This window comes from Papilio xuthus, unplaced genomic scaffold (genome assembly GCF_000836235.2).
Source record: "Papilio xuthus unplaced genomic scaffold, Pxut_1.1 DF827714.1, whole genome shotgun sequence".
NCBI classification, from domain to species: Eukaryota; Metazoa; Arthropoda; class Insecta; order Lepidoptera; family Papilionidae; genus Papilio; species Papilio xuthus.
The window spans coordinates 23,812-41,517 of NW_013530935.1; the positions used below are offsets into that span (position 1 = coordinate 23,812).

At 42.0% G+C, this 17,706-nt stretch overlaps 4 protein-coding genes across 7 annotated transcripts in view; 1 reads left to right on the forward strand and 3 right to left on the reverse strand.

The window, feature by feature from the left end:
• Positions 1-8,165, reverse strand: part of LOC106116483 (max dimerization protein 1) — a 12,322-nt gene extending 4,157 nt beyond the window's left edge. The window contains exons 1-5 of the mRNA XM_013310351.1: positions 7,967-8,165; positions 7,760-7,847; positions 7,562-7,591; positions 302-416; positions 5-128 (exon numbers count right to left, since the gene is read on the reverse strand). Coding sequence (XP_013165805.1) covers positions 5-128; positions 302-416; positions 7,562-7,591; positions 7,760-7,847; positions 7,967-8,021 — 412 coding nt within the window. The 5' untranslated portion in view covers positions 8,022-8,165. The remainder of the gene's footprint in view (positions 1-4; positions 129-301; positions 417-7,561; positions 7,592-7,759; positions 7,848-7,966) is intronic.
• Positions 8,166-8,306: 141 nt separating this feature from the next.
• Positions 8,307-12,016, reverse strand: LOC106116678 (DALR anticodon-binding domain-containing protein 3). Of its 4 annotated transcripts, none has more exons than XM_013310581.1 (5): positions 11,296-12,016; positions 10,814-10,998; positions 10,444-10,577; positions 9,971-10,117; positions 8,307-8,736 (listed from the first exon to the last, which is right to left on the reverse strand). In XM_013310581.1, exons 1-5 carry the CDS (start codon positions 11,928-11,930, stop codon positions 8,611-8,613), a joined length of 1,227 nt encoding a protein of 408 aa, XP_013166035.1. In that variant the 5' UTR covers positions 11,931-12,016; the 3' UTR covers positions 8,307-8,610. The 4 variants fall into 4 exon arrangements, 3 of the variants coding, with proteins under 3 accessions (XP_013166035.1, XP_013166037.1, XP_013166036.1); XR_001227839.1 differs by having other exon boundaries at positions 8,674-8,736; positions 8,867-10,117; XM_013310582.1 differs by having other exon boundaries at positions 8,680-8,736; positions 9,888-10,117.
• An 852-nt stretch (positions 12,017-12,868) lies between these two features.
• DnaJ-8 (DnaJ (Hsp40) homolog 8) lies at positions 12,869-14,360 on the forward strand. Its single transcript, XM_013310585.1, has one exon. The coding sequence runs from the start codon at positions 13,030-13,032 to the stop codon at positions 14,047-14,049; it is 1,020 nt and encodes a 339-aa protein (XP_013166039.1). The 5' UTR covers positions 12,869-13,029; the 3' UTR covers positions 14,050-14,360.
• An 829-nt stretch (positions 14,361-15,189) lies between these two features.
• Positions 15,190-17,706, reverse strand: part of LOC106116679 (blood vessel epicardial substance) — a 13,514-nt gene continuing 10,997 nt past the window's right edge. Inside the window, exon 6 of the mRNA XM_013310584.1 lies at positions 15,190-15,969. Coding sequence (XP_013166038.1) covers positions 15,905-15,969 — 65 coding nt within the window. The 3' untranslated portion in view covers positions 15,190-15,904. The remainder of the gene's footprint in view (positions 15,970-17,706) is intronic.

Here is a 17,706-nt window from a genome sequence, read left to right on the forward strand (position 1 = left end):
GCGCAGGGCGAGCAACGCGCTCGCCGGGCCACCGCGCGGAGCTGCGCCAGCCGCCGCCGCAGGAAGCGCTGCTCGCGCGCCAGCTGCTCCTTGTGGCTCGAGTGCCGCTTCTCCCGCTCCTCCAGGCTCTGCAACCCGCCCCACATATCTATACACTTTAATACAAAAAATTAGGCAATAAAAGAGCCCGAGCCCGTCCGCGGAGGGACGGCCACCACTCGTACACTTCCGTGATGACCGAGAACTGGAGCTGGACGCGGGGTGGTGGGCGAGGGGCTCGGAGCGTGACGTTAACGGTTACCTTTATAAACCTTTTGGCTTTGGTGAGGAGGCCGAGCGTAGTGTGGCGCGCCGCCTCGGGCTCCAGCGGTACCATGCCCTTCAGCCGCTCCAGGCAGCTCCTCAGGTGCGCCCGTCTGAAACGAAATTATTTTATTTATTTTTCTTTGTCCTAAGTAGGACTTGATAAACTATTTTCGAATATGTAAGTAAAATTTGGTGTCACGCAAGCCTTACGTTACCAATATGCTGTGTTGTAGGCGTAGATGAACATCATTATATAATCACCTTTAGATGGCTATTTCATGAATTTACCAATTGTAACACTCGGCCACGACATATGGAGAAGGCAACGTTTTATTTATCAATAAAACAATGATAATACATTTATTACGATAAAAAATGTAAAAGAAAAGTTGATAAAATTGATTATTGAAGGTCAACGTCCTCCGCAATGTCAAGTCTGAGGGACGTAGAATTTTGACAAAAAACACTATTAATATGACAATTTCCATAGTGTTAAGATTCAATCGTGTTTAAGTAAAGTTGTTCAACATAGGTATATCCATTTATCACGTTAGGTTCGAAACAGGATCCACAAAAATCATGAAACGGCACAAGGAAGGGCAGGGTATGAGGTCACGCCAAGATATTTCCGAAATTATTGTCGAAAACTGTTAATTGTTTGAAATTCCTATTCTCCACAATGCATGTTGTACAAAACATATTTTATCTGACGCGCCAGCACATTTCATGTTGTCTTAAAAACCAAGACTCACCGAACGAAACGCAGAGTGCGCGCGCAAACTTATTAACAGCGAAAAATAAGCTTTATCTGTTCGGATTAGACCTTAAATGATGTTGTCATAACTTCATACAAATGAAAATTAGATTTGTCTCTATTTACTTTTATATTATAGATAGAGACACAGCAATCCAAATATGGATTAATATTTAGTAGTATTATAGTTTATTTATTTTTTCAGTTTGGAAAAACAAAACAAAGCAAATAACAAATGCAAAACTTTGTATAGTTGGATGGTATATGTGAATGTTTGTTTCCGCGCCTCAACGGATTTACATGAAATTTGGTACAAAAATCAAGGTTCCCATGAGACAGATTTGTTTTTGAAGGAAAACAAAAAGGAAAAAAAGACTAACAGTCTCTTTGTGCGAAAAAAATGTTCTTGTATAACTCTAACTCGAGAAATTTATTAATTTTTAAAGAAAAGTGTTATTGTTTGTTGAAAGTACCGTACGTGAGAACAGAGAAGTATGTCTGATATCGTTCGGAGTGTAATGAGTTCACGTTTTTACTTAGTACTTATTAAAATATACTGCGCATTAATAATCTAATAATATATCTTCTGCATCATGCATCATACAATAAAATTCCACAATTCATAGAAAAGTAAACAGATCAGTTCCTTCTAGCTATGGCATGGCGCCGGGCCCTCGTCGATGCAGCTTCCGCAAAGGGTTGTTGAGTCCGCGTCCATCCGTCAGCAGAGTGTCAACACAAGGCATGACGATGAGAGCGTCCTTTGTGAATGGAGGCGGGCGGGGCGCCGAGCGCGCTCTGCTGCGCCGCGGATCGATAGGGCCACGTGGCCGCCGCCTTTGTTCCCGCCGGGCGTCAGGCATCACGACGTCACGCAACACACACGCAACGTGACGGCAACAACACTGACACGCTTCAAAAGATGTCGATGAATTCGAGAAACTAAACGAGACTAACGGCCACAACACATGAGACAGAGACAATTCTTAGAAATATCAGCTAGGGATATAATCGACAGCAAAAGACGCTGTGAGAGCAAAGTATAAGCCGACTTTTTGTGGGTTTGACGGTTGAGTGGATTACGCATAGAAAAGGTAATATATTCTCTTTCTGTGCTTTCCCTATTCCATAGTTTAAAGGTAGGCGCAACGCATCTGCAAATGCGGACTCAGACGCGGAGCGGCTGCTTTGCTGTTTTGGCGAATTCAGGTGGAATATCGTTGGAATATGATTTCCACGTTCGACAAAGTGTCTGGTATGCCGCTAGGAATTCGCAATAACGGGTAGGTTCAGCGTAAGCGCCGGCCTACTAACGCGGTGATCACACAATAGTTCGTTCCGTAAGGAAGTCGTCGTGTCTTCCGATGCCTGCCCCCGCGCCGCCGTCCGCGCGGCTCGACCCGCGGCAAGGTAGCGTTAAGTTGTTTACTCCGAATCCAGGTAGCGGGCCCGCAGGCCGCGCTCTACGCTTGTGATTGCGGCTGAGTCACTGAGGAAGTTACATCGACGTGCCGCATAATTAGATAATATTGCATTAAAACACTAATTTGTTTCAGTTAAAACACTTTTTCTTACGCAACTACATATATATCATTAGTTGTTGCCCATTGTAAAAAATCCGTATTCAGTTTTCACAAAGTAACGTTTTCGGTTTACATAACCGTTTTAATTAGGTTTGAATTAAAATAAAAACGAGTTTTTTGAATATCTATGTTTTCTGGCCCAACCTACAGTACCATTATATTTTTGTCGCAGGCTAAACAGCTTCGAATTCGCGCAACGAAAAAGAAATGTTGGCGATAGCACTGCTGCGCTGGCGCGATAGGCGGCGGTCATCGACCCCGCGCGCGCCCACTTGCGGGCTAAGAATAGCTCGTGACGTGACGTGTTTACCACGCACCGCGCACCGCGCATCGCGCAAGGTTACGCGGCGCGGCGAACGCGCACTCTACCCGCGCGTCTTCGGCCACCACCTTGCCGATTGTAGTAGCGAGTCAGGAGGTGAAAGTGGTGGGATCAAAATCAAAGTGATCTAGGAGGACATGTCGGCCACGGGGACCAAGCGGCGGTGTACAATGGCCGAATACTATGGAGAGATAACAAGAAAGTAGAACTATAGTTGTAGGGGTCTATTAGCTCCACTAATACGACTAAAATGTTGAATAGGGTATGGTAATCTCCAGTATACGTCAAAAGTATAATTTTTTTTTGAATTTTTAACTTTAACGGCGGTTCTTAAGTGGCCGCCTCGCCTGTTCGTTTGCCACCTTCTACACTAAAATATGTAAAATATCCGCTTCTCACACAAATCCAATAAGACTTAGGAAGTTGCAGATTTCTGTTTGTATAATCCAATCATCTCAGTAAGTTCCCTTCGGAATTTGAAAAACGCTATTATAAACTTGTATTGATATTTGTTTTTCGTTTGTAGTGACATTTTTGACATCCTAAAAGTCTCGACATGTAAACATTCTAAAAGAACTTCAACAGTGGTAGAGGCCGTTTTAACATCTTCGCACGAATTGGCCGGTTCGCCCGGTGCAATACCACAACCATACAGAAGACAGGCGTCAGGTGGAAGCAATTCCGCGTTTTGTCTGACGAGTATGCGTCTCAGAGGCCTAATCTTAGTCCTCTTTCCCTTCCCACCCTTTTTCATATAAGTAAAGGATGGGAAGTGTAAGTGGATTTTCCGTATGCATGAAAAGAGAAAATATTGTCATATAATAGCATAAGTATAAGTGTCATACAATAGACATCCGCAATTGCACATGCGTTGTTTACCATTAATCGCCAGAGGAGAGGATGCACAGAAAGAAAATATTTTCCCTTCCTATGCATCCTCTCATCCGGAAAGTCCACTTCCAATTCCCATCCTTTCCTTATATGAAAAAAAGGTGAAAAGGAAAAGAGGACTAAAATTATCAATTTGGAAAATTTACCGCAGCGACACATTATGTGCCAACAACATCAAGCGTTTTCAAGTTAAAAACAACCCCGTTTTTTACCCCACTGACAAGAGGGTGATGTTTGTCGCGTTTATGTTTTTGTATGAATGTAAGTAACTTGCTTTGCGATGGCTTAGAGCCTGAACGTTTTAATTTTGAATAGTGGAGTGTTACTCTATTCCGGAGTTTCATAGGCAGTATTACAGAGCTACAAAGCGCAATCAGCGGACGTAGGAAATAAAATTCTAAATGACTGTAAAACAAGTTCGAATCTGACTCGCGTAGGGAACAGGTTGTCGGGTGCAGGGCGCAGGGCAGCGATTGAGTGGATATCCGCACGTTCATTTTGTCTACGTCCGCTGCGCCGGCGTCGCCTCGTCTGCTGCTCGCCGCGACTGCGACTACATCACGTAAACGACCCAATAAAATGATATAATGTAACATAGAACGCAGATTATTATTTGCACTACAATGCAAGCACCTTGTAAAAGAGCAGGCGCGTAGCAGGAGCAGCGCGATTTCGTTGTTATTTATAAATTGTCTACATCACGTAAGTCATGTATAAATTAGCACATATTGCTTGGCTCAAATGTAAAGGAACAGTGGTACCTCATTTAAAAATCTTACTAATAATATAAATGCGAATGTTTGAATGGATGGATGGATGGATGGACTTCTTTGAACGTATCTCCAAAACGGCTTCATTGATCTCGCTGAAATTTGGCATTCATATAGAAAATAGTCTGGAAAAACACATAGGCCAAATATTATGTTTTATTTAATTCTACGCGGACGGAGTCGTTGGGGACCGCTAGTATAAAGATACGCCACATGAAAACTGTTGTTAAGAGCCCTTAGGTTCATTTAATGTTGATTTGTGATGCGATGTTTTCTTTATCAAGTGTATAAACATTTGACATTGGTAGAGTCCACAGCTGCAGCAGTAGCTGCTGCACGAAGAGCCCGCTCGCCCGTGGAATACCACGACCACACAGAAGACGGACTTGAAATAGAAGTATTATACATATGTAAAATATTTCCACGTTTCGCCTAATTACTGTGTCCAATCACAATCCTCTCCCATTGGTAGTATAACATTAAATGCATAATGCAATGAAATGGTACGAGGTTTACAAGCCGCGCGCGCTGAGAAATCGCTGATTTTCGGACAAAGACAAAGATATGTGTGCGGGTGGAGACAGTCCATTGACAGACTTTGTGATCATGTTCCAAAGAGCCGGTCTCCGAACCGATGGGTCTCGACTCGTACGGTACGACTCTTATTTCAAATTATTATGTGCTATGTATTTAGATAATATTATCATGTGAAACTTTCAATCAACATATGTATGTATGCGTATGGCCAGATTTTAGAACCGGACAATTTCTGAATCTGGCCCGCTCTTTTGACCATCTCACGATAAGATTTATGCATGCCATGATCTCTTAAAGATGTTATTTTTTCGTCGGATGGTCGATTTCATTAAATGGTTACAAATTTTCTTGAAATAACCACCTCAATCTCATGTGTGAAGTTTTGGCACACCTCTTTTGTCTCATCCACATCAATAAATATTTAACACCTAACACGCACATACACACATATCGGCAAATTGTTACGAGAGCAGCGGCGACGTTAGAGTAGGGCGCGGGCGGGCGACCGCCTAGGGCTCGGTTGGGCGGCCGCCTAGGGCCTAGGGCGCTACACAAAAAAGGTCGCCGAAGGTTTGCAAATTACACACTTATAAATAAAAAAAAACCCGCCTGACTCTGGATCTAATCAAAACAGTGACCTTAATTTGAACTTAAACTGTTGTGTTATATGTAAGACTTTCTTCTTTCTGGTTGATTTTACTAAATGTTTTGTTTTACTTAAAATTTTAAAACATTATAACAAAACACATTAAACATACAAAATATTCACACATAAACTTTACATATTTTCATTTCTTATATTATTCCCTTATTGATATTTAACACGCAAGAAGGTAAAACTTTCACAAACTTTTAATGTCATATTTATTTACATCAAATTAACAGACAGAGATATAAAATGAAGTTGAAGCTTCTAGCTGTAAAATGACGATTTTTTATATCATAAGATGGCAAACGAGCGAGCGGCCACTTGAAATCGCTGAAATAGCGAAGTGACCGTTGCCCATAGACATACGCAATTGCATATGCTTTGCCTACCTTTCATCGACGGAGGAGATGCACAGAAAGAAAAGATTTTCCCTTTCCATGCATTCTCTCATCCGGAAAGTCCACTTTCACTTCCCATCATTTTCTTATAAGAAAAGGGTGGGAGGGGAAAAAAACTAAATCAGACCTCCGGGACGCACTCTCATCAGACGAAACGCGGAATTGCTTCCACTTCACGCCTGTCTTCTTTGTGGTCATGGTATTTCACCGGGCGAGCGGGGCCAGTTCGTGCGAAGATGTTAAAGCGGGCTCTACCACTTAACAGTGGTAGAGCCCCCTTCCACACAACTTTTGATGCCCTTTTTTTAAATTTTTTCGTATTGAAAAGTAGCCTATGTGCTTTCTCAGGCTTTAGCCTATCTGTGTAACAAATTTTATTTAATCGGAATATTGTGCCGCGTGCCATTTCGCCATCCCTGCTCTAGGCCGCCAAAATACACACTAAATGCATGTACAAACGCACATAACAATTTTTTAACCTCTTGTCAGTCGGATAAATAGAGGGCATCGTAGAAACGTCGTAGAGGACGCTAGAAGGCTGTACGAGAGTGTTTGTGCGAGGTGATAGGTACCTACTACTCGAGTGTGAGTTCATGCCGGCTGTTATCTATCATATTATATACTTTATCACAAAAGTGAAGACGACTGACTTGTTTACGACACAATATTCTTGCATAACGCAAATCTTGCGTTGCCAAGGCCCTCCCACACGATCCACTCCAGTTGTTATTGCACGGCGAGTACACAAGCGAAAGTTAACGCGATACGAGTACATGAGCGTGAAACGCGACGTCCGCCGACACGCCGCGCCGCGTCTTCGCTGTTCACTGCAGCGCCGACTCGCAGCTAGGGATGAGGATAAGGGATAAAGGATGCCGGCCGAGAGTCGAGTCCGCCCGCGCCAACAGGCACATTGGCATGTGGATAGTGGTCTACAAAACGACTCTGTATATGTTATTTGCTTTCAGGCTCCAATCAATCAGTCACCAACAATTTATAAATTATAATTAGACGAACGGAAAGGTCGTCAGCTAAAATTAGAGCGATTTTGATAAGCCGTCATGATGATGGGTTCAGTTTACTTTGTAACGTACTGCCAGCAATATAAGGTAAGTAATTTGTAATCACTCGTTGAACGCTATGGGAACGGGGGAAGCTCTCCGTGACGTAACCTGACATGCCGTCGCAAAGTTGCCTGCCAAATAGGTGAGGAGCGTCACCACCGCGCCCCGCTCCGCCTCTTCCCCCGCGGACGCGCTGCACTCGCATCGGCCGAGAGCGGCGACAAGGTCGCAGGCGGCCGCCGTAGAGTCGACCACTTACATCTCAAATGAATATGACTACCACTAACCTGTTCTTTTCCAACTCGTTATGAGTCGTCCTGGAACAGAAAAGCAGACATTGTAACTTCACGGCACTGAGACATCAACTTTGCACTGATCACGCACACCACTCGGTCACGACACTGCCACTCACTGCCACTCACTCTCAGCGGTGCCAGCCGGCGGGCGGCGGGCGGCGGGCGCGGTCCAGGGCGCCCCGCACTCACCTGCTGCCTTGCGACTTCTTCGTCTTGTGCCGGCGGCCGCGCGCCTCGTCGCCCGCCGGCAGACTCGACGCGTACCCGTGCTCCGCCTCTGCAACAAACAAAACTGCGATTCCGTCAAAATCAGCTGATTAGCGCTCGGCGAAAATAGACGGGAGCCATGTCGACGTGTGCGAGCGAGGCGACTCGAACAAAGAAAACTCAATTCACCTCTGTCCCGCCGCTCGATGTACTCTGCGGCTCGGATCAGGGCGGCGATGCTCATATTTGTCTTATCCGGATGCGGTGCAGGTGTCCACCGACGTCACGCCGCTTTATTATATTGAAAACTATAAATAAAATATTTAATCCGCTCCGAAGTTCACGACTACGTTCCCCGATGTCAAAAACACACTAGCCGTAGCGGAGCGTTGTGGGGCGCGCGGAGTGCGACCTCGACGCTCGGCGGCGCTCGGGTGCGGTCGGCCCCGCGCGCTCTCCAATCGGCGCGCGCCAATATGCCCACAACAAAATACCTGGGTCAATCACGTGAACTTTGTGTTTCCAAACAAAACATTTTTTTCCATGCGCTCAGCAGGTCTCCTGCGACGTGCGAGACATCGCGCAAGTTCTATATTCTTGCATACGTGTTACGTGGCTAATGTGGCGGCATTACACAAGTCAGTGTACACAAAGACGTGCGCGCGGCGGCCGCGGGCGGCGGGGAAAGTTTGATTCGACTACGATTCAATGTCAACATCGCGTTAGGCGTTTAGCGTTACCCTGCAACTCCGCTGCACTGATAACGTAACTGTGTCGGATTCGTATTCGTATTCGTCACTTTGACTATCATGTAAAAAGGATAAAAATAAAAATCAGTGGTACATTTGCGAAACGCTTTTAATATTTAATATTCGTAAGCAAGTCTTTAGAGTTTCGTTAAGAATTATCAGCATACGGATTCGGGCGAACATGACGGGCAGCAGATGTGAGCGCGGCTCCTGGAGACAAACAAACACACATTAGCGAGGACTGCGACCGCAACCTGCGACTACACAACATGTTCACAACGCAACATCGCCGCTTTTGTATTTAAAACATTTTAATAAATAAAATAAAATAAAAATTTACAGTATAAGTATATAGAAGTAGTATTGTTTTCAATGTGGGAAGTCGAGCAGATTTACTAAAAAATTTGGTACTAAGCAATAGTCATTATAGTTCGAAGTGGCTCAAAGACGCGCATTATGTTCAGAAGAACTAAGGTGTACTACACTTGGCTAAACCGAACACCCACTGATCCATAGCTAAGAGCGGATTACCGTCGTACCGGACGACGCATCTGTCGTCTCTGGTACATGCACTACGCCTATGTGATTCTCACTACTTCGAGCCGGAGCTAACACAAGTGCAAGGTAAGTGTTGCAGCGCAGTTGTGGAGGCAAAGCTTTAGTTTCGCAAACATGACTACTTGACTAGTAGGACACGGCCTCAGGTTGCGGAGCGAGTCCCGGCATATCTACCGTATATGCGGCGGGGTGGTGACATAAGATTAGAGCCGTTCGCCGAAATATCTATATAAACTTCCTAGATATCTATGAAAATCCGTGCGATTGCGGCAAAAGCTACATTAGAGACGTTTTAATACCGAGCTCTCAGAGCGCATTTGTTGCATGACGCGGATCCGAGGCCCTTACCTCCGGCACATCTCGTTATGTTAGGTTTGAACGAGTGAAAGCGCATCGTGACAGAAACTTTGTGTAACGTAAGTTACTTGAAGCCATAAAGATGAGACATCGACCGAACTTTAATAGAGATTGGTGGGTCTCTTAGGTTGGTGTCCTTCCCGCGGGAACAAGTGTTGCTGATAGAAGCAAAAGAACAACAATGATGGCGATGAATACGTCATGGACATTACCAGTAGGTTTTGGGTCGTACACACACACACACCGACACACACACGTTAAGGTACACAATAGCGCCGAGCGCGGTGGGCGAGGTCTGGACGCGGGTCTGGAGTCAGCGCGTTGTGTCACAGTGTAAGAGTTCAGTTCAGTTCAAGAGCTGAGGTCGGTATGGTCTATTGTGACACCCTACATTTGCATGCTGTCTTCTTTTTACTTTATAGTGACTAGCTTCATTTCCGACTTGCATTTATTTCGTAAGGTAGTGGGTTTTCGATGTCAGCGTTTCGTTGATTGAAAGCGGAAGAGTGTAGCAGAAGTAACGACTCGCCGTCAATATCCTAGTTTTCCTGTAGTACTGGCTGAGCAGACGGGCCATGGCGCTGAGGAAGGCGCACAGCGTGTGGGGGCGCGCCCCGCACCCCGCCAGCGCGCCCGCCGCCCCCGCCGCGTACCTCAACACCAGCGCCCACTCCTCCTGCACACACATACACACTATAACTAAACCTGCTATTGATATGTACTTTAATTATATATTTCATTTAATTTAATAAATCAAATTAAATTTTAAAAAGCCGACTGTGATACCAAATGATAATAAATAATAGTGTATATTTTATGTTGATTCTAATCAAAGAGTTAACACATTGAACATATGCCGCTTCAATGAAAACTAAACAACTCCACAAAGTCACATGCCACAATGACACATCAGTAACCATCTTGTTACTGTGAATGCATTGAATGCACTACACCTGCCATTTATATAGTCTTGCTAATTTGCATTAAAAATATTTTAATTACCTCTTGAGTTAATAGTGAGAAATCAATATTTGCAATTTGTGGTAGAGGTGGATACGTGCCATCGACAACTCTCTCATTGAATGTCCTTATGATAGTTTCCAATCTGGCGCAGTTGTATAGTATAAATGCCGCACCTGCACATATCACACTTTCCTGATGTTCTACTTCTTACAAATGTCAAAATTGTATAATAACATTCCATGAAGCATTTAAAGAGTGATGATATTAACTCTGCAAATTTATATCTCAATAAAGTAAACATTATTAAGTTATTCATGTAAATGATAATGTAACTTACTCAACTAATTAATGTGATTCAAAGCAGGTTGTCTACAAAATTATATTGCTATTTGATATTGACAGAGGTCACCTTTGCTACATCCAGTGGACACATCAAAGTTAATTTTGACAGCGGAGCTGGGCTGAATCTGCAGCAATTCAAATGTGACAGCTGAGTGGCCAAGGTGCGCTATGTAATCCCTCCAATTGTCTCCCGTGCCCGCTCTCAGGCCATATTTGTGGTGAGCGATCAACATCAACTCATTCTGACGTAATCTAAATGAAGAAACATTTATTCTTAGCTCAAACTCTTCAAAAACCATTTCTTTGATCAAAAAACATTGAGATAATAAGATCCAGAAATGTATATGAATAGATATACTGATATATATATATATATGTGATGCGAAGCTACGCCGCTGTTACTCCGTCTACTCCACACCATCATGTTGGCACTGATGTGCTGATACTTTTCATCTTTCATTTGTCATTTCACTTCCTTTCTTAATGGACAAATCACGCAGCTACTATCGCATTAGAGTAGGCACAAGTGCAAAAGCATATTAAACTCACTTGATGAAATCTTCTCCACTTAAAATACTTTCCTTGACATTAGTATTTGCATTGAGTACAGGTCCACACAGCACGGTTTGCCCTGCGCCGCACATGTTTGATGACTTCGAGGTGACAACTATCCTTGAAGTTTCAGGTAGATTGCCAGAGTTGATGGCAACAAGACTATTGATTGCATGCACTAAACTTTTGACACGCAGTGAGGTTATACTGGCTCCATCGCACGACGGATCGATGCACGCAACATTTTGTTTATTGTTTAATTTCTGAATAATCCAGTGATTATTGGCTGTACAACATTCCAAGCATACTCGTATAGCAGTGCGCCGGTCTATAAACAAATGAACACGATCATTGATGAACTTTACGTTTCTAACAGATAACTTCCATTTGCTTGATGCGTTGATGATATCGGCGGCATCTTTCTTAACACATGTTAGAAAATTGCTGTTATTTAAGTCCGCTTCTTCATTCATATATTCGTGCCACGCTGTGATAGTGTTAGGAAAACTAAAGTCGCCGAGCGCCTGCAGGTTACTAGAATGTGCTTTAATCAATGTTCCCTTGTCATCTCCGTCACGTCCAGTTAGAAAATTATTAAGATTTCTCGTAAACTCCGTCAAAAGATCATTCATATTGAACACTACTTAGTTTTTTTATACACAAAGTAATTATGAAGAAATGTTTTTGAAGATATTTAACATTCTAAAAAATTCTTATTTCACTGCGTTTAACGGAAAAGTATTGTTTTTATATCGCTATCATTGTATTTTATAAGTATTTATTATTTACTGTTTGTTCTGACAATCCTTCACACCAACTCAACCAAAGAGTATAGAAGTAGTAACCATATCATATATATTTTTTTAATTTTATGACCTGGTAACATAGGTAACTATTATACGTGTCATTTAATATAGATTAGTTTCACAATTCATTAGATATGGGTTGAGTGGATCGATTGAGAATTTCTTCGATTTTCGATGTTTTTTCTCATAGAAATTGCAATCGAAAATTAGTCATTATTGTTTTTGAATTACAATATAAATAAAATTGATCTTTATGTAGTTATGAAGGATAAAGTAGGAATAGAAAGAAACAATTTTATTGATATTGTAAATCAAAAACGATAATCACGAATTATCGATTGCAGGTTTTATGAGAACAAACATCGAAAATTGAAGAAATTCTTAAATTTATAGTGTCACCCAAAGAGTATATAAAATATATATTTTTTAACTTAAATATACACTCTTAGAGCCACACTATAATTATGTGATAAAGTGAAGGGCTATTAGAAAATAACGGTAGTTAATGTTATATATGTGGGAATAAATAATATCGAAAATTTTAAGATAATAATTTACGTGTTTTAGTTATTAAAATACCGATCTGTAAAACCGAGTGACCTAAAAACTCGATCTCTACGCCAGCGTAGCGACATAGCGACCCGGGCCGTAAAAAATGATCAATCAACAGTGGCCTTTCAGTGTGTACATCGGTAGCTCTGTGCCTAATCCGTTTCTTTATAATCTAAGGTTATGGCTGACGTCGATGCAACTGATTGCGACGTCGCGTTGATTTGACATTGACAGACACAGATTGACACAGCCAGCCTGTGGAGTGCAGAATGGGATATATATGCAGGTCTATTCATTAGAATATTTATGTCTGCTCCGAATTGACGCGAATTAAAATATTATTCGATCGCAGGGATTATGTTTTAAATTTAAAATGTTGTTATATCATAGTAGGTTAATAGTTCTTTCAATAATATGTCAAGTTATCACAGTGTATTCTGCGGACCATTTGCTTGAAGGTATTTATTGCGGAAAAAACAATTGTTATGAAGTTCTAGGAGTCAGCAGGGAAGCAACAAAAAATGAAATCGGCAGGAGTTACAGACAGTTGGCCAAGAAATTCCACCCGGACATGCATCGCTTGCCCGAGGCAAAGAAGGAAGCGGAAGAAAAATTCAAAGAAATAGCTACGGCGTACGAAATTTTACGAGATGACGAGGAAAGGTCCGACTACGACTACATGTTGGACAACCCGCAGGAGTATTACGCCCACTACTACCGGTACTACCGGCGTCGCATGGCCCCCAAAGTCGACGTAAGGATCGTCATCGCCGTCACCATCTCCGTCATCTCGGTGATCCAGTACTACAGCGCCTGGTCCAAGTACGACACCGCCATTAAATACTTCATGACCGTGCCCAAGTACAGGAACAGAGCTCTTGAAATAGCAAAGGCAGAATCGAAGGAAGCGCAACTCAAAGGCAAAGCTAACAGGAAGAGCAAAGCAGAACAGAAGATGGAGCAGGACAGGGTTATAAGAAGAGTTATAGAGGAAAACCTGGACATCAGAGGTGCTTACGCCAAACCTCAAGTTGTAGATATTTTATGGATTCAACTCATACTCCTGCCTTACACCATTACATACTATGCATATTGGTATCTGAGATGGTTCTGGAAGTTCACAATAATGAAGCAGCCTTATGGAGAGGAAGAGAAACTGTACTTAATACGTAAGTACATGAAGCTGGGTCAGCACCAGTTCAATGCCCTCGAGGATGAAGAGCGGCAGCAGTTCTTGGACGAGGAGCTCTGGATCAAAGATAACTTTTTGGTTTGGAAAGAGCTTAAAGATGAGGAAGCGAAAAAAGCTCTTGCTGAAAATAATAAATACAAACAATACAGGCGGTACATAAAGCAGCATGGAGTCGGCCGGATGACTTTTGATGACTCCTGAACTGAGTCCTCATACACCATATGGGATAAACTAAAGTTGATGAGGGATTTTATATATTGCATTTACTTATTTATGCACCAAATAAAACCAGGAGAGTCCACAAATTGTTACTTTTATTTCATTTATAATTTGTATTCACCTCATCATCAGCGGCAGCGAGGTGCAGCGAGCTGTGCCCCTCCTCTGCATCAACAGTTAAATTTGTGTCATTCTCTCTGTAGGATGTTTGGTGGGACATGGTAACCATAGTTGAACTTTATTAATTTAAAAAGTAGCACCTTTGTTTATAGCTTTATTATAATTATTATATTAGAGAAATCGACAAATTTAAGTTATGCAAGTGTTGCTTTACTCTTGTTTATTACATTATTATTAATTAAATCATTTCACATCACCAGGACAGAAAATGTTGTGTTCCTCCGTCAATGGCGGCTATTCAAATATATATATATCACCAATTATGTTATACAATAGTATTATACAAACTTCATAAATATATTATGTATATTATGTGTAGTGGCAGTGCATCAAATCTAAGTGAAGTTGTTCAACAGAAACACAAATGTATGCATCATAGAAAGAGGCCCATTGCAATATGTAGTTGTTGCTAACATTGAGAGCAATTATATAAAATAGAAATTGAGCTTTTGCTCGCCATTACGAAACTCATCCAGTGTAAATGAAGCATTACAGACGCTTTCACTTCAACAAGCAAATGTTTGCCAACAACTTTTTCACAAATGCCTTGTAGTAAGACTGCGAATTAAACAAAAAGAATGGTTTCACGCAAACTATTACATTTTTTGCGTTGCTTAACATTCGGTGTGACAAAGCGCAGCTTGGATTCGTTCAACGGATTTCCCTCAAGAAATCAACATTTGACACAACATTACAAAACGTCTGCTCACAGAGGCGTGAAATTGTATCTAATCGCTCTCTATTTCTCTATTTAAATGTAACAAGGAGATTCCGTAAAGGGATTGAATATTTTTTCTTGATTATCAATTATTGAATAACAATAAAACAAACGGTGAATATGTCGAGGTTGTAAGAGCTTTGTGCCATTGTTGTTTATTGACCGAATTGGCCGGAAGAATGAATCATCTTTCATTCACACAAGGAGAGTAACTCTGTCTTTTCATATTTAAAATGGAACGTGTGTGAGAGCTACAAGTACAAACACAACTTGTGCTGCCACAGACAGACAGACACGCCGCCAAACTAGTACCAACTGAAGACATACGCAGTCATGTAACGAATAATCATTAATCGATCGGGCAACCAAGTTTTGAAAGCGAGCCGCTATCATATCTGCTTACTCATAATCATAGGGCAATGGTTCAACACGTCGAGGAAGAATCTAACCCACGAGTCATTTTAAAACTTATAAGAAGTGTCAGGTTGAGGTGGAGGAGGTTCCAATGCTGGCGCACAGAGATTGCGGGGCGCGGGGTGTCGCACCTAATCTTTGCTTAACTTTATAAAAATATCGTGTACTTTTTGTTATTTTATTTTTACCTCTCGAATGTAGAAACGGAAGTAGTCATTATTATTGTGAATGATAATATTATAATTATGCGAGGAGTGAGATCTCGGCGCACGATAATACTCTACTCATTTTGTACATATACATAAATTAGTTATTTCATGTACACCGATATTACACTCTATCTGTATTTACACAAAACATTCATTTAAATATACAAATTGTTCATCGCTCTCTCCCGCCCCCCCGCCGCCTCCGCCGCCCCCCGCCGCCCCCGTCGCAGGTTTCACTTCAGTGACGTTGCAATGTTTGATCACCTCGAGAGGTGGTCAGGGGGCGGGGCCGGGGGCGGGGGCGTGGCGCGCGCCCTCACACGGGCGTCTCGTGGTCGTTCTCCTCGATGCGGCCCAGGCGCCAGGCGTTGGGGTCGGTCGCTGCGCAAACAAACACATCTTATTGCGTCATATATGAGAACACTTATTATTTAAGCGTCTTAATTAAATGATTATTCATTAGTAATAGTCACGATATTAGGGTTGTTTAATTGTGAGGCGGAGCCGGGGAACTGGTTATGAAATCGCTCGTGACGCCCGCAAGAAATGTGCGAGCTGCATTAGTGCTATTGACGTGATTCAATATAATTATATTATTTTTACGTTATGTTCAAAGTGCTATTTAGAAATACACAAGAATCTTTGTGGGGGTGGGGTGGGGGGGGGCGAGGTGCGGCGAGCAAGCGTTGCTGTGAGCGATCTCCGTCGTCGGCGTGGATCGTACTGGGCCACGAGGAGCAATGAATTACAAATACAAACACAGATGTTCAGCCAAATAATAATGTGCAATACAAAAAAAAACACAAAATTACCTGAAAATTGTAGTTCCTCCAAACATGCTTCGGGAGAGGGAATACGCGGGGGAGTGTGCGGGGAGCGAGTGGGGAGTGCGCGGAAGGCTTTCGAGGAGGAGCTGGAGTACGTGGAGACGACAGGGGCGAGGTCAGTGCAGCGAGCACATTAGCGCTCTTCAGCTAGTTTTTGTTTCAAAAAATTTACCCAAAAAAAACTTTGATTTATATAAAAAAAATTGTTGGAAATCTTCCTTGGAACGATAGTTTTGATCATGTCTCATGATGTTGTTTGGAAAATGTGACGATTGTATGAGATAAGCGGAGTGCGGAGGCGCGCGATGTGAGATGCGAAGGCGTCACACTGGTTCGTACACTACCTACACTACACTAGGAGAGGACAGTCGTATTTACAGAAAGCGAACAAGAAACATTCATAAAATATACTAATAATTAATACTCGTTACAGAACATTACTTTTTACATCTATTTTTTATTATTAATATTAAAGTCGATAAAAATAATAGAGAATAAGAATGTTTTGTATGCGATGCGGGTAACGGAGTGACATATGAGGCCACATACAAACCTACACTAATACATGTATATCTATTTACTGTACTCTGTGTGTGTGTGTGTGTGTGTGCGAGCGAGAGAGAGAGAGAGAGATGTTTCTATATCTAAGTCTAATATTACTTTAATATTTCGCTCACAAAAATATGAATCTTAATAGTTTAATAGATGCAAAAATAAGTAAGCAATGTACTTGCGTATGTAATGTGTTATATTACAATATAAGGATAATAATAAGTTAAATAGTTGTATCAATTTAAGACCGACTCCATAATATAACAGCGAGTCTAACAACACCCTGGTGTATTATAAATACAATACGGACAAACTACCTATATACAAATTTCTATATATATTTATTTTAAAAAACGAGATTCGTGTCAGGTAAGAGTAGATATGGCTCGAGAGTGGAGAGCAACGACGGAGTTGACATGTGCTGTTGATATAAGCTATTAGGGTGAAGCGCCTCCACTTTCATAAACAAGAAAAAATCATTAACCGTGGGTTTATAAGTCCAAACTCTGTGTATAAAACATATCGTCATCCTAGTCATCATCTTTGACAATACAGATAAAAGAAACCAGGACTCAGAAACCCACGGTAAATCGTTTTTATGTAATTTATTGCGCATCACTATGATAACAATGCAAACATTATCATGTACAGTCAGGGATTGTACAGCGATGTAGCCGAGTGCGAGTACACAACACTACAACGAGTGGAAGTGTTGGGGAAGGGAGGTGAGGCGGGGGCG